The 13817-nt window shown below is 35.8% G+C and overlaps 1 protein-coding gene across 1 annotated transcript; it reads right to left on the reverse strand.

Annotated features, from left to right (window-relative positions):
• Window positions 1-12567: 12567 nt before the first annotated feature.
• LOC113725516 (SKP1-like protein 1B) lies at window positions 12568-13310 on the reverse strand. The gene has a single exon (XM_027252476.2). The coding sequence runs from the start codon at window positions 13125-13127 to the stop codon at window positions 12648-12650; it is 480 nt and encodes a 159-aa protein (XP_027108277.1). The 5' UTR covers window positions 13128-13310; the 3' UTR covers window positions 12568-12647.
• Between the last annotated feature and the right edge of the window lie 507 nt (window positions 13311-13817).

Raw genomic sequence — 13817 nt, forward strand, 5'->3', positions numbered from 1 at the left:
TAGCCCTTTGAAAATGCAAAAATTTGAAAAACTTTTGGGCCATAGTGAAATATTGGAAAATATTTTAGAAAAATTTTGACAGAGTTTCCCCTTATAAATGGACGAAACTCCCTGCCAACAAACCCAATTTCAATAAATTTATCCACATGGCAAATAATTCACACACAATTCCAACATTTCTAAGCATTCATATCCACAATCATCACATGGCAAGTAAATGCAAGTTCAATATTTTCCTCCCCCACACTTAAACTTCACATTGTCCTCAATGTGAGAAAAGGAAAATAAATAAAGAGTAAAAGAAAATACTGCTCAATTGAACTTGCGTAATCAGAATCCATGGCCAAGTGACGAATTTCCAACCATAAGAAGTCTGAAAACATAGATGAAGATCACTTGGATTAGTTCACACAAAAGAAATACTGAAAACCACTAAAAATTAAACATCACAAATACTACAGAAAATAAAAGAAAAACTAGTGGCAATGTCACTAGGTGACGAGCACTCCCTCAAGTAGTCGCTTGGTCAGGTGAAAATGGTGGAGTCGGAGGTGCTTCAATACCCAACTTGGTCTCGATGCGACGAAGACGCTCGGAGTTCCGTTTGTTCTCTTGGCGGCTCTTCTTCACCTCAGCCTCGACGCAAAGCAGCTTGTCCATTATTTTTTTCAGAAACGATCGAGTGTCTTGAGGTGAGGTTGGAGGACGTGAGGAAGATGGCTCAATTGAGACCGGTGGGGTGGTTGTCTCAACCTCTTGACCTTCTTCAATTCGTGCAATTTCTGCTTCCTCCTCCTGCCTAATATCTCCATGAGTGCCCCCTTGAGTTGAAGGACCACCTAAATCTTTACTCTTCAGAATGAACCTGCAAAAATCCAGTGTAAAGATGTCCTTCTTCTTGAGACCTGTAGGGATAGCGTTAGAGAAATCCACTCCAGCCCTTTGGAACTTCAAGGTCAAAAATCGAGGATATGGGAAAGCATGTTTGATGTCGTTACTACGAACCACAGTCCACATGTGGTTGGTGATAATGCTTCCCAATGGAATGCCCTCGATGTTACCTAGACCATGCTCCATTTTATCCAAGAAATAGATGTCGCTTGTGCGCGCCTCATTGGTTCCACTCGCCCTCGGAATAATGTTGGAGGAAAATAGATAAATAAGAAGACGTTGCGACTCCGGAAATGACGAAGTCAATACGGAATATCGCCCAGTCGTCCTAGTAGCTTTATACTCAACCCCCAAGCGTACAAGTGCCTCTAACATGTTCCAAGAATCCAAGTCGTTGGGTTTAAAAGCTTTCTTCAAATCTACCTTACGCCCTACATCCGAAACATGAAGATAGCGCTCCAAATCAGCTCTATGGACTCGAACTTTTCTCCCTCGCACTGTACTGGTAATCACTTCCGTGTCGTGGTGAAAAACCTTCTTGTCCTCCACATTCGCATAGAATTCTCGGACAAGCTCCTCATAATAGAAATTTGGGATGTTAAAGAAGTTTTCCCATCCCAATTTGGCAAAGGAAGCCTTGAGATGGTAGACCTCCTCAACATCCGGAGTGACATCTTTCTCCACCAATACCTTAGCTCCCCTCCTAGCATTGTACCAAACTTCATTTTCGGCGGAGGTAAAGCGCGACTTATCATATGGGACTTCCTCCTCTTGTTCCCCTTGGACCTCTTGTTCCTCTTGTTGTTCTTGTTGTTGATTCTCCTCCTCGGATAATGGCTCGTCTTGAAGCGCAAGGCGTCTACTCGCTTTTCTTTTCAAGCGCGGTGGTCTAGACGTCGAAGCTTCTCCTCTCCTATTAGGAGGTGATTTCACTGCACCTTTCTTAGTGCGAGCCATTGTACCTAATTAAAATTATTAAATGTTAACTTCATTGAATTGGTACATTGTTAAGTAAAGATAATGAAAACTCATTCACTTTTACCTCTTTATCTTTAATTAGCCAATCTTATCAACTTACTCACATAATAATTAGCAATTAACTTCACAAGCAAGACTTTACAATTGATTATCAACAACAAATGCTTCTTTCATTTTTTTTTTCCAAATAAAACACTTAAGCATAAAATGTCCAAGTAAGTAGAGAAAGCAATTAAACAATCACACAACTTACTCCCAACTTAATGACCTAAATAAGCATAATGAAATGCTAAAAAGCACCTTAACCATGAGTTTAGACTTAAAAAGGTCATTAATTCAACTTTAATCACATTTTCTAGAATAAACATGCCAAAAATCAAAGGATAAGCTAATTAAACCTAAATTTAGCATGTAAATATCCTAGAGCAATCCATTACTCTCATACAATTTTCTTCAATCCAATTGCCTCAAGAATTTAGATAATAGTTATCAAATCAAAATAATCCTCAAAATTAGCTTAAAATTGCTAAATTCACCAAATAATCTCAAACCCATGAGTTAAACATCCCCAAATAATCATCAATAAGCTCAATAATCATCATAAAAAGCATCAAACTTCACAAAATGAAAAAAATTCGAAATTGCCCAAAAATAGGAAAAAGTGAAAATTGGCAAAATTCAAATGACAACATTTGGTGAAGATTTGTTACCTCAAACTTGTTGGTAGATGATTAATGATGCAAATGGTGAAGAAACCCCCAAAAATTTCACTCCAATTTGGCCCCAAATGAAGAGTTCAAAAATTTGAAACCCTTGTTCTTCTCAAGCTCAAATCCGAATTAAAACTTGTTTTTGAAGGAATTTAAGCTATGAAATCAACTCACAAGTAAAAGGGAAATGTTTTGGTGTATTTAGTTTGGAGATTGGATGGTGAAAAGTTGGATTTTAGGAGTAGTGTGTGTTTTAGGTGTGAGTGTGTGTGAAGTGTTGAAGAAAGGATGAAGAAGGAAGCTTGGGGAATCCGTGCGCGGATTCCCTTCTATTGCGCAAAACCCGCCAGAATCCGGCCAGTTTTCGGCCGGATATTCGGCCGGATTCTCGGCCGGATACTGGCCAGTAGCCACGAAATTTTTTTTCAATTTTGCCTCTCAATCCGGCCTTTAATCCGGCCTAAAATTGGCCGGATTGTTGGCCGGATTTGCTACAGTGCCTTTTTTTTTTTTTACTCTGCATATCCGGCCAGAAAATGGCCGGATTTCCGGCCGGATATGAGGCAGTAGCTCCGAAAATTTGATTTTTTCTTCCCCTGATAATCCGGCCATGAATCTGGCCAACTTTAGGCCAGATTTGAGACCGGATTTGCTGCAGAAATTTTTTATTTCTGCAGTTTTTCCTTCCGCTTTCCATTTTCAAAAGTTTTTTACTCACCCTATTTTCATCCTTTTCCATTTTCTTCAAGAAAAGCTCACCTTAAACATAAAAATTGTGCTTTCTCAACCAATTGCTCCTTGAAACATGAAATCATGCATCAATATAACTTTAGAATTAAGCACTTCAAATGCATGAATTGGATCAAATGAACAAGAAAACTCCCTTTTTGCCTTAATATAAACACCTTTGCAATTGAGATCATTTGCATGAACTCTTGCCATTGCCACCTCATTTGGTCTTTTTTTGCATCTTTTTCCAAAACCTACAAATGAAAAACAACAAAATTACTCAAACTTATACTTTAAACATAAAATCACTCCAAAGTAACACGAACTTAAACAAGCATTGGGTTGCCTCCCAATAAGCGCTTCTTTAAAGTCAATAGCTTGACTATATCACCTCATTTTTCAAGGAGGTTTAGTTAACGAATAATCCACCATTTTAGGCCTTGGTGGATCATTGTAAGGTGACTTAATAGAAAAAGCCACATGAACTAATGATGTGAGAGATGGAAGTGACTTACATATTCCAAGTGTTTCATAGATATTACCTTGAATATGCACCACTTGAGAACTTACCAAATGAAATGCTATGAGAGTATCTTGGGCAGGAACACCTTTAGAACCTATACTTTCAATGCACTCCTCAAGAGGGGTAAAAAATGAGTCATTAAAACTCACCTCTTGCGGTTCAATGTTAGCTCCAAGGGTACTATCCTGTGAAATGGACATTTCCTCATTGAAACACAAGTTAGATTCATCATTTTGATCAAAATTTAATCCATTGTCACATACAACATTCCCACCATTCATAATAGGGTCATTTTGCCTATCATTAGAGGAAATAACTTCACACAATGCATATAATTGGTCATGTATTCTACCAAAGTGAGAAGCTAATTCATCTATTCTTTCCTCAATCCTATCAAAACGGTCAGAAGTTGCATTAGCTAATTTTTCTAAAGCTAACTCCCAAGATGGCTTAGAATCATTAGCTACCATTTCAATTGCCAACTCCCAAGATGGTTTTGATTCATATTGGACACATGCAGGTTGGTAATCATAAAAATACGGAGAAGCACTATATGCACATTGATTATTCCAACCATAAGCAGGAGGATTGCTCCAATTAGCACTATATTGATCAAAACAAGGATTGTAATGCTCTAATTCATCACAGTAATTCATATTTTGTGCTTGCATGCATGTACTAGTGGCATGATAACCTCCACACAAGTCACAAATCACATGATAAGAGTTAAAAGCATTAAAATTCTTCCCTTGCTCAATTTCATGCTTAATTGTGTCCATTTGAACTTGTAACATCATAACATCAAATTTAGCCTTTAAGCACCTTAAACCATCTTCAAAAGACATACATTCAGTAAATTCTTGGTTACCTCTGTTGAAGGAGCTTTGCACTTGGTAACCATCCATTGCCAATCTTCCACTTCTCAAGCTTTGTCCTCCAAATTGACCTACCCTTCTCATTACCTAAAATTGCTTTTAAACAACCTCAAAAGCAAAATTAGTAAGAAAAATAGGTAATGAAACACATACACATAAAATACAAAAATAACAGAAAATAACATTCACATTATAACTAATATAATGTCTAAACTAATAAAGTTGCTCTTCACACCGATATTGCCAAATCTTCCCCGGCAGCGGCGCCAAAAACTTGACGGGTATTTTATATACGTGCAAGTTAAAAAAATCGAATTACACCCGTTCACTGCAAGTATACAGATCAACTAGTAGTTTAGGGTATATATCGGGTCGATCCCACAGGGAAGAGTGAACAATTACCGGTATTACTAAAGCTTCTCTATTATTTAGACTATCAATGAATTTTAACAAGTAAAACCTACTGAACTTATGCAAGAAATAACAAATGAAAGCTCCTTAGGTTGTGGTATCCCCAACTACTCATGCAAGTGCTATTTTTGGATCATTGAATACTACATCTAGGCTAGTTATGGTGTAATTTCCTTAAACATGTGAAACCTACTTTCGTAGTGAATCAACTATACTCATAACTAATCCATACCTATTTTCATGGTTATGAAATTAGCTACAAGTTCATTTCTTCAATGAAATTACATGAAATGAATCACTAAAAACCACATAAGTGCACTTCTACTTTCGTGAGTGTACTCCCTATGTTTAGCACTTCTTGAACTAGTGTTAAATCTCAATTTTCATTGCAGAAACAACACCTTAGATAATCACAATCAATGGTACCAGATTAATCATGATTTAAGAAGCCAAAGTGCTAAATAACTTGCTCAAATCATAGCAGTCAAATAACCAAATAATAAACACTAACAATCATAGAAAGTTCAACCAAACCCAAGGCTTAAACTTTAAACACATATATTGAACACAAAATCCAGAACTTGTATATTAACTAAACTTGGAATCAAATACAAAAGATAAAGAGTTTGGAAGGAATACAACCCTTGTCACATGAGTTTTCTTCCTTGCCTTCTTCATCCTCCATTTTCATCCTAATCTAGATAATAAACAAGAATGGAAAAGCTACACTACTCTATACTAAGCTAAACTAATACTAGGGAGATGAAAGAGCTACATTTCTGCAGCTTCAAGCTTTCTCCCGTAGCTCACTCTCTATTTTTCTGCTATGGACTCCAATCTCCTCTCTGTTGCAATGAATTTGGCTCTTTAATGATGAAAGGTGGTCAAGAAATGAGGATTACATCTCCCTTTTACAGCTGGGAATGTTTCTCACATGTCTAGCATCCCATGTGAGTTGGTGGAGGTGAAATTGAGTTTTCCGCGTAAAAAGCAGACCTCTCTGACCACAATCCGGCCAGAAATCCGGCCACAAATCCGGCCAAATTCCGGCCGGATTGCTACAGTGACCATTTGGTCACTTCTGGTTCAATTTCCAGCTCTGCTCCGATTTTGCATCAACTTCCACCGAACTTTTCTTGATGATAAAAGCTGATTTAGCTCTTGACCAAAACATGAAACTTGTAGCTCTTTGAGTTAGCTTTCCAATGCATCAAGAATCACCTCATTTGGATCTGTGTAGGCTGAGAAATGACCGAAATACCCTTACCTGCTCATTGCCCTGTTCCAGTTTCGACCAGTAGAAATTTGCTATTGTAATTCGGCATTTTGACCTGGAAAACCTTCAAACTGGATTTAGATGTCTTCACCAAAGTTGTAGATCTATCTCTTATCTTCAAATGGGTTTAAGAATCATCCCAATCCGATCATTGTAACTCAAGTTATAGCCGAAATACGAAAATGTGTCAAAACTGTCAAAATACACAAAATCCAAGTAAAAAGTGATAAAAACCTCATTTAATTGAACAAAAGCATTTTATACCAATTATAGCCAAAATGAATCATTTTCTTCCAATAATATACCCAAAGTGACTAAAAATAATATAAAATATCATACAATTATTACGTAAATTAGTCACTTATCACTTATATTGCATAAGCAAATTGGTGTTCAAGGTATTCCGAATATTTGCGAATAACTAATGCATGCTTTTACCATAAAGCATGGTAAAAGCATGCAAAAATTGAAGACAAGCAACCATTTTAGGAACAATTAACCAGCACTTAATCAGTAAACGTTGCCACTCATACAAAGTATCTTAGTTTATTGCACCAAACTAATAATTGAATAGTTAGTAATTATTCAAGATATATAGTTACTAATTGACATCAAGAATCCCAATCAACAATAGCTCATGCTTATAGAAATAAAGACCATGAAGCAAACATCTCAACATTTTACAAGAGATGATAAATCAACCAGGGAATTGATTAATATTTAAATTAATGCCACAATATACCATTAGACACAGAAAACACCACAATCTTTTTGAAATAAAATTAACTTTTGATGTAGTTGGCTATTAAGCCTTCAGAATTTCTTCTATACAGACTTCACATGATTTCATATTCAACTACAGCTCAGTCAAAACCTATTTGGAAGCAAGCGCCTCCACTAGAACCTAGAGAGCTACTAATGTAAGAGCAGATATCATTAATTCCTGCTTAAGGGGCCTTAAACCCCTCCTTTGTAACCCAAAAAAAGAAAAAAGAGCAGATATCATTGATGTGTAGTGCATTGCAACAGGAAAAAAAGTAGGGAAATGGGCTATCATTTTCATAAGTGGTACCTGCTCACTATTATTGAAATAAAAACTAGAAAACACTACAAACATAAACCCTCTTCCAAGACTACCATCTCCATTCTAAAACACAGAGATAACAGAGGATGATAGTCAATTAGCACTCATCATAAGAAAAAATAGACATGAAAACAGAACAAACCATTGCAATGTGTCCAATGAAACAAAGCTATGTAATAAAGCCCATAACCAATGATTAATTGAAAAAGTTTCAAAGATAAAGTTACCTTTAACAAGCCCTAAATGTGTCTGAAATTTGGAGAAAGTAGAAGAGCTGAAGGAGAGAGCCCAGAATGTCAGGCTAAGAAGAATAATGGTGATTACAGCAGCAATGGAGGAGTGGCAGAGGCAAGTGTAGAGACGGAGTGACAAAAATTGGACGGAGTAGGTCTTGCGATGGCCAAAGTGATGGGCGGAAGGTGGCGGGATTGGCAAAGGATGGAGGGAGTGGCCAGAGAAAAAGAAGGTAGGGGCAAGACAGTGGCAGGAGAGGTTAGTATTGGAGGTGGAAACGATGGTGGAGAAGGAGCAATCGGAATAGAAAGCTATTTCTTGCAACAAATGCTTGAACCGATTTTAATTTTTGACCCATGTAAGATCCGCGTGTAGATCCGATTTAGTTGTGAAATTGGAATTAGAATTCTTTTGGTCCGGTAAAGAATTCAATATATGGAATTGGACCCCATAAAATTCAAATTCAACTCTAATTCTTTAAGTAGAGCAGAATCCAAACGATAGAATTGGAATTGGGGCTCCAATTCCAATTCTAAACCCCAATTCCACGGGAAACCAAACATACCCTTAATGTAATTGTTTTTATTCCTGAGTTGGCAATTGATTTATTCTTTGATTTTACCAATCAATAAGGGTGTTAGGAAGGGGTTTATGTCCGTATGAGGAAAACATTTGTGATAAATTGCAACATAGAATATTGTTTATGATGGTTTAATGCATTTAACCTACAATTAAAATCCGATAAGAGTAGAATTGTGATTCATTAAAAGGAAGATAAAAAATGAATCTGATTTTTTCTAGAGTGAGAAACTATTGGAGTTGGTTAGGTTTGTCTTATCAAAAAGGAGTGTACTTCACTCTTCAAATAGTGGCATAGCTAGAAATTGCTTCAACATGGGCAAGTATACATACACTTCCTTTTTTTGTGTAAAAATACTTGAATCGAAGACCTTTTACTTATAATCCATTCCATCTTATCATTCAATCCAACCCCTCACCCACCCCAAGCATACATACATATCACGCACATGCAACACACACATTTTTGTTGACTTTGACCTTTACTCACTGTTATCTATAGTTAATTTATGGAGTTAAATGATTTAGTACATTTGATAGAAAAATAAAGCATATGATCAATATCTAAGTAATTTGATCACATTATTATCAATGATAAAATATATTTCACTCAGAGACATATATAAAAATAAAACATCAAAGTTTAAAAGAAACACTAGCGTACTTGTTAAACCAATCTTAGACTAATTAACTCAAGGGCTTAGTACCCAAACATTTACATTTATTTTATAAAATAGTGTAATTTAATGTTTATCACGAATATTAGGATGGCAATCAACAATTATTTCCTAAGCCCCAGATCAACTGGCATGTTATCTAAATTAAAAATGATCATTTTTTGCCACTATCGGTATCATTGACTTATCTTGAATTGCACGACTTTTCATTTTTGGGTAACATTACTCTTAATTAAAAAGATTACACAATTTAATGGGAGAATATATATTTTTATTGTATACAGTTGAAGCTTTTGAATTACTCAACCACGAAAATAGATATTTTATAATGGATTTCGTTAATAATATATTCTACAAATGAAAACTGTGAATATTCTTAGTGGGCCAAAATTTTCTGCTATATGAACATCACCAGTATATGACATATTTTTAAGCCACCCTTGCTTCAAATTCTCGATTAAATTCAAGTGCTCATGTTTTCAACCCAACAACAGTCAAATTTTGGTTTGTTCATCAAATTGGCAATAGTGATTTCATCTGGTAACCAAGTATTTTCTTCACCGCTGTCTTTGTCACTTTTTGAACTAAATAATTGTTTCATCTTCATGCACATAGTTTTATACTACTTCTAGTAGTAGTAGGAATAAAAATGATCCTAAATGGTCTCCCACCAAAACTCATCTTCATACACATAGTTTTCCATCTCTTGGCATTCCAGAAAAAGAGGAAAAGAAAAAAAAAATTCAGATTTTGTTTCAAGAAAGATGGCTTTATTTATTTACTCTCATTATTCATTTCAAGAAAGATGGCTCCTTTTGCGAAGCAAGGGATGTACGAAAGCTCCCCATTGATGATGGTGTCATTGCTGATTGGTTGATGATAAATTTGGGGTTTTGGGCCGGTATTAAGGTTTGCATGCAACTATCTCATTATTGTACATTTTACATGATTAGTGTGTACAAATATTATTTTGTTGTAGGTCTGAATTTTGTTCGTATATATTAATTTAATATATTTATACAATCACGTCTATAAACATATTAATTTCTGAAAAAAGTACAACAATTGCACCAACTGTACTAAAGTTTAATCGTAATTGCCACAATCCCGTAAAATTGATAGTATCAATGCCCTTCTGGATGAACGTCTCTGCTAAATTCGATCTTTTCTAGCCCTAAAACATGCTATGATCATCTCAGTTTTATCCACACATTTGCTTCCAAAATTTATATCTACATGGATTTTTCTAGCAAATGTCCAGGAGTACTAGTTAAGACACCCAAATTACACATATCTTAGTATGTGAATACACACACCCATATTTATTTCCCTCCTTCATTTAGATAGTTTCTCGAATTAGTTTTGCTCTTACCGAAAAATTAACACTTGCCTATCTCAATGGGGCACTTGTTAGCCAACTCCTATCTTTGTTTCTGTTCCTGGTGATCGTATGCTATTGCACCCACAAAAAATTTCAAGCACTTAGGTGGCTTAAGATAACGTGCTCTCAGTGTTTATGTTTAGATTGATTGTAAGAAGAATGGAGCTCCTATAAGAGAATTTCACTTTCAATTGTCACGGCTACCTGAGGGAGCTCTGATGGCAATTGATGCATTTATATCTGTTGGACATTCATCTCATGTACAAGACTTGCGTATCATTGTGGCGCGAGAAGAAACTACCTGCAAGTCTAGTAGATTTGACACATGCAGTTTGGAGAACTGGATTTGCAGCTCCTCAATTCAGTTTGTTGACCAAATTTTAGAAAACAGTTCTTAAACAGATTAAGATTGGTGGATAAAGCTTATTCAGGGTTGTCCTTCGCTTGAAGAACTGATGTTACTTTTGGCAGATCTAGATGATATCGTTAACAATTTTAAGGCTCAACTTCATGAAATTTCGAGTCCTTCAGTGAAAAAAGTTGACTGTATTTTGCAGTGAACATGAATATTGTGGATGCGGCCAATCTGAAGACTTTGAAGTATTCTGTTTATGCGGACCATGAAGTTACAGTTAATGCTGCGAATCTTGAAATTTTGGATTTTGACAGTGATTCATGTTCTAAATTTGAGATATCAAGTGCCTATGATCTTAAATTTTGAGATCATGAGCCTGGATTTTACTTTTGTCACAATCTGAAGTCTCTTGTTAAAGCCAAGATACCAGTGGACTAAAATTTCCAGCTGAGTGCAGAGTAAAATACAGTCAAGCTTCTGAGCTTATGCATGTATTGCAGAGTGTAAAATCACTCTGTCGATCAAAGAAATTTTTGGAGGTAAATTTCTTAAAAAAATTCTTCAATGTAAAATGACTTCTAAAATATACTATTTTGACATTTTAGAACTAAAAATACGATGATAGTCAATTTAATTAGGGTAAATTCCACTTTACCCCCCTGTGGTTTAGCGTTTTTTCACATAATCCCCCTATGGTTTCAAAAGCTATACATAACCCCCTCATGGTTTGGATTAAAGTGTCAAAGTAACAGAAATAGTCACTCGTAACGGAACTTCTAAAAATGTCGAAATTACCCTTATAAATACATGACACATTAACCCCCTATGATTTTTATATTTTACCATATAACCCCCTTATGGTTTAATACTTTACCATATAACCCCCTTATGCTTTTCAAAATATACACATAACCCCCCTTAGTTAATACATAAATTTCAACCTTACATAAGGGTATTTTTGACATTTTAGGTGACGCCGTTACGAGTGACCATTTCCGTTACTTTGACACTTTAATCCAAACCATGAGGGGGTTATGTATAGCTTTTGAAACCACAGGGGGGTTATGTGAAAAACGCTAAACCACAGGGGGGTAAAGTGGAGTTTGCCCATTTAATTATAAGAAAAGAAGGGGAAAATTCAACGAATGATTGAATGCACACACTCTGCATGTCATATGACTTTGAGGGAACTATGTGTGCTTTTTATCAATTAGTTATGTTGTCTGTACTTGCTGTCATTAGGTTTTGCAGCTTCTTCTATTTCACTTTTCCTTTATAGTTGTAGATTAGTTGATTTTCTACTTAAAGGTGTTTTATTTTCTTCTAATCTTGTATGAAGTCTCTCTTATTTCCAATCTGTGTTGTCAACTTTTGCAAATCTGATCAGTTTAGAGCTTGAAGCTGGCTTTTGTTGTGAAGCTGGCTCCGTCTGTTTGTGTAAGAGCTTAGAAAGATAACTTGAAAGTTCCCCTAATCTTGAAATCGTGAAATCTTAGTTAAATTTTTAAACCCATTAGGGACTACTAATCCTCTTAGATTCTTGCGGTGAAGATTTCATCTTCAAATTTTGCAACCCAAACTCACCAATTTAACAAGGAAAAAGAGAATAACTTAGAAAAAAGCTCCAAACTTTCATATACATAGAAATCAGAATGCTTGTAAATTGGCGTTTTGGGTGTCAGCAGGTTGTGATTTGTGAATCGAACTGGAGCAATATGGCGAGCTGACTCAAAATCTCAGCAATTAAACTGACAGATCCATCAAAAATCTATACGTAACATGAAAATTAATCAGACCTCCTTAAAAGCTAATTCATGCTATTTGGCATTATAATTCAAAAGACCTCCATTAATCATAAGTAGCTCTTAAGAAACAAAAACCATAACTTATCTAATAGCAGTTTCAAAACAAAATTATATGCCTGCTAATTTATTATCTAAAAATTCACTCGAAAGCCCAGGAATTTTCCCTGCGAACCTCTTCTTCTTCCTCGGGAGTGTAGTCATTCTTGATGTGGAATGTCTTGCGAATTTCTTCCGGAGTCTTTCCCTTCATCATATCCGCCACAGTTTGACAAGTGAGGACAAGCAAGCCCTTGATGTCGAGATAATTAGCGGCCAAGATGATGTCGAACAGCGTCTTCTGATCAACTTTCACGAACTCGGCATCGAACGATTTCAGACTTTCTGCCTCATCCTTGGACGATTCTTCGCCGTCGTTCGGCTTCACATGTTGCTTACAGTACTCGAGTACCTTAGCCAATATTGTGCCGGTGACGTTGGGGAGCGGAATTGCCGAGTTGGCGCAGTCGTCTTCGATCATGTGCTTGATGGTTTGTGACTGCAAAATCACCGATTCCTCCACCTCGAAAGTCTCGCCATCGGAACTGTTCAACACAATCATCTTTGCTGGTGGTGAAGACATTGTCACCGGAGACGATGATTCAAAAAAAATTTGGTGTTGAGAAAAAGAAGAAGCTGTAAACCTAGAGAAGAAAAGGATGTGGAAATTTGGCTGTTTTCCTCTGGTATATATAGAGATGAATTAGGGTAAAATTCTTTTCTAGAAAAGATTAGGATTCGGTTTCATCTTATGGAAATAACATTAACTAGTACGGACTCTGACAAATTGTTTTCCAGGAGGTATTTAGGACAGGTTTTGTTAATTGGATATTAATTACTTCCGGATAGCAATTTATGAAAAATAAAAAACATTGACTAGTGTGGACTATGGTAAATTCTTTTCCAGAAGGGATTAGACTATGGTTTTGTTAATTGGATTCTCAATACTTGCAATTAACAATTTATGGCAAATTCTTTTCTAGAACGGATTAGACTTTGGTTTTGCTAACTGGATAATAATACTTGCATTAACAATTTATGAAAAAAAAAATGACTACTATCAACTATGGTAATAATCAATACATAAGCATTTTTTTTTTGTGTTAGTAAGTCCAAAAGTTAGAAATTTGGCAGTATTAAAATGGAAAATTCTGGAAAGGGGATTGCTAGATATAAGTTTCAAACATTGAACTTGAAAATTCCGGTTCTTAGGAGTCCTCCCACAATGATTTTGTTTTTTTTTTTTTGGTTTACTAAGATTTACCAATTGATT

Source organism: Coffea arabica, chromosome 1c (assembly GCF_036785885.1).
Source record: "Coffea arabica cultivar ET-39 chromosome 1c, Coffea Arabica ET-39 HiFi, whole genome shotgun sequence".
Classification (NCBI taxonomy): Eukaryota; Viridiplantae; Streptophyta; class Magnoliopsida; order Gentianales; family Rubiaceae; genus Coffea; species Coffea arabica.

What these genes read in the sequence shown, in the direction of transcription:
- LOC113725516 (XM_027252476.2), bottom strand. Translation starts at nt 13,127, where the DNA reads ATGTCTTCACCACCAGCAAAGATGATTGTGTTGAACAGTTCCGATGGC.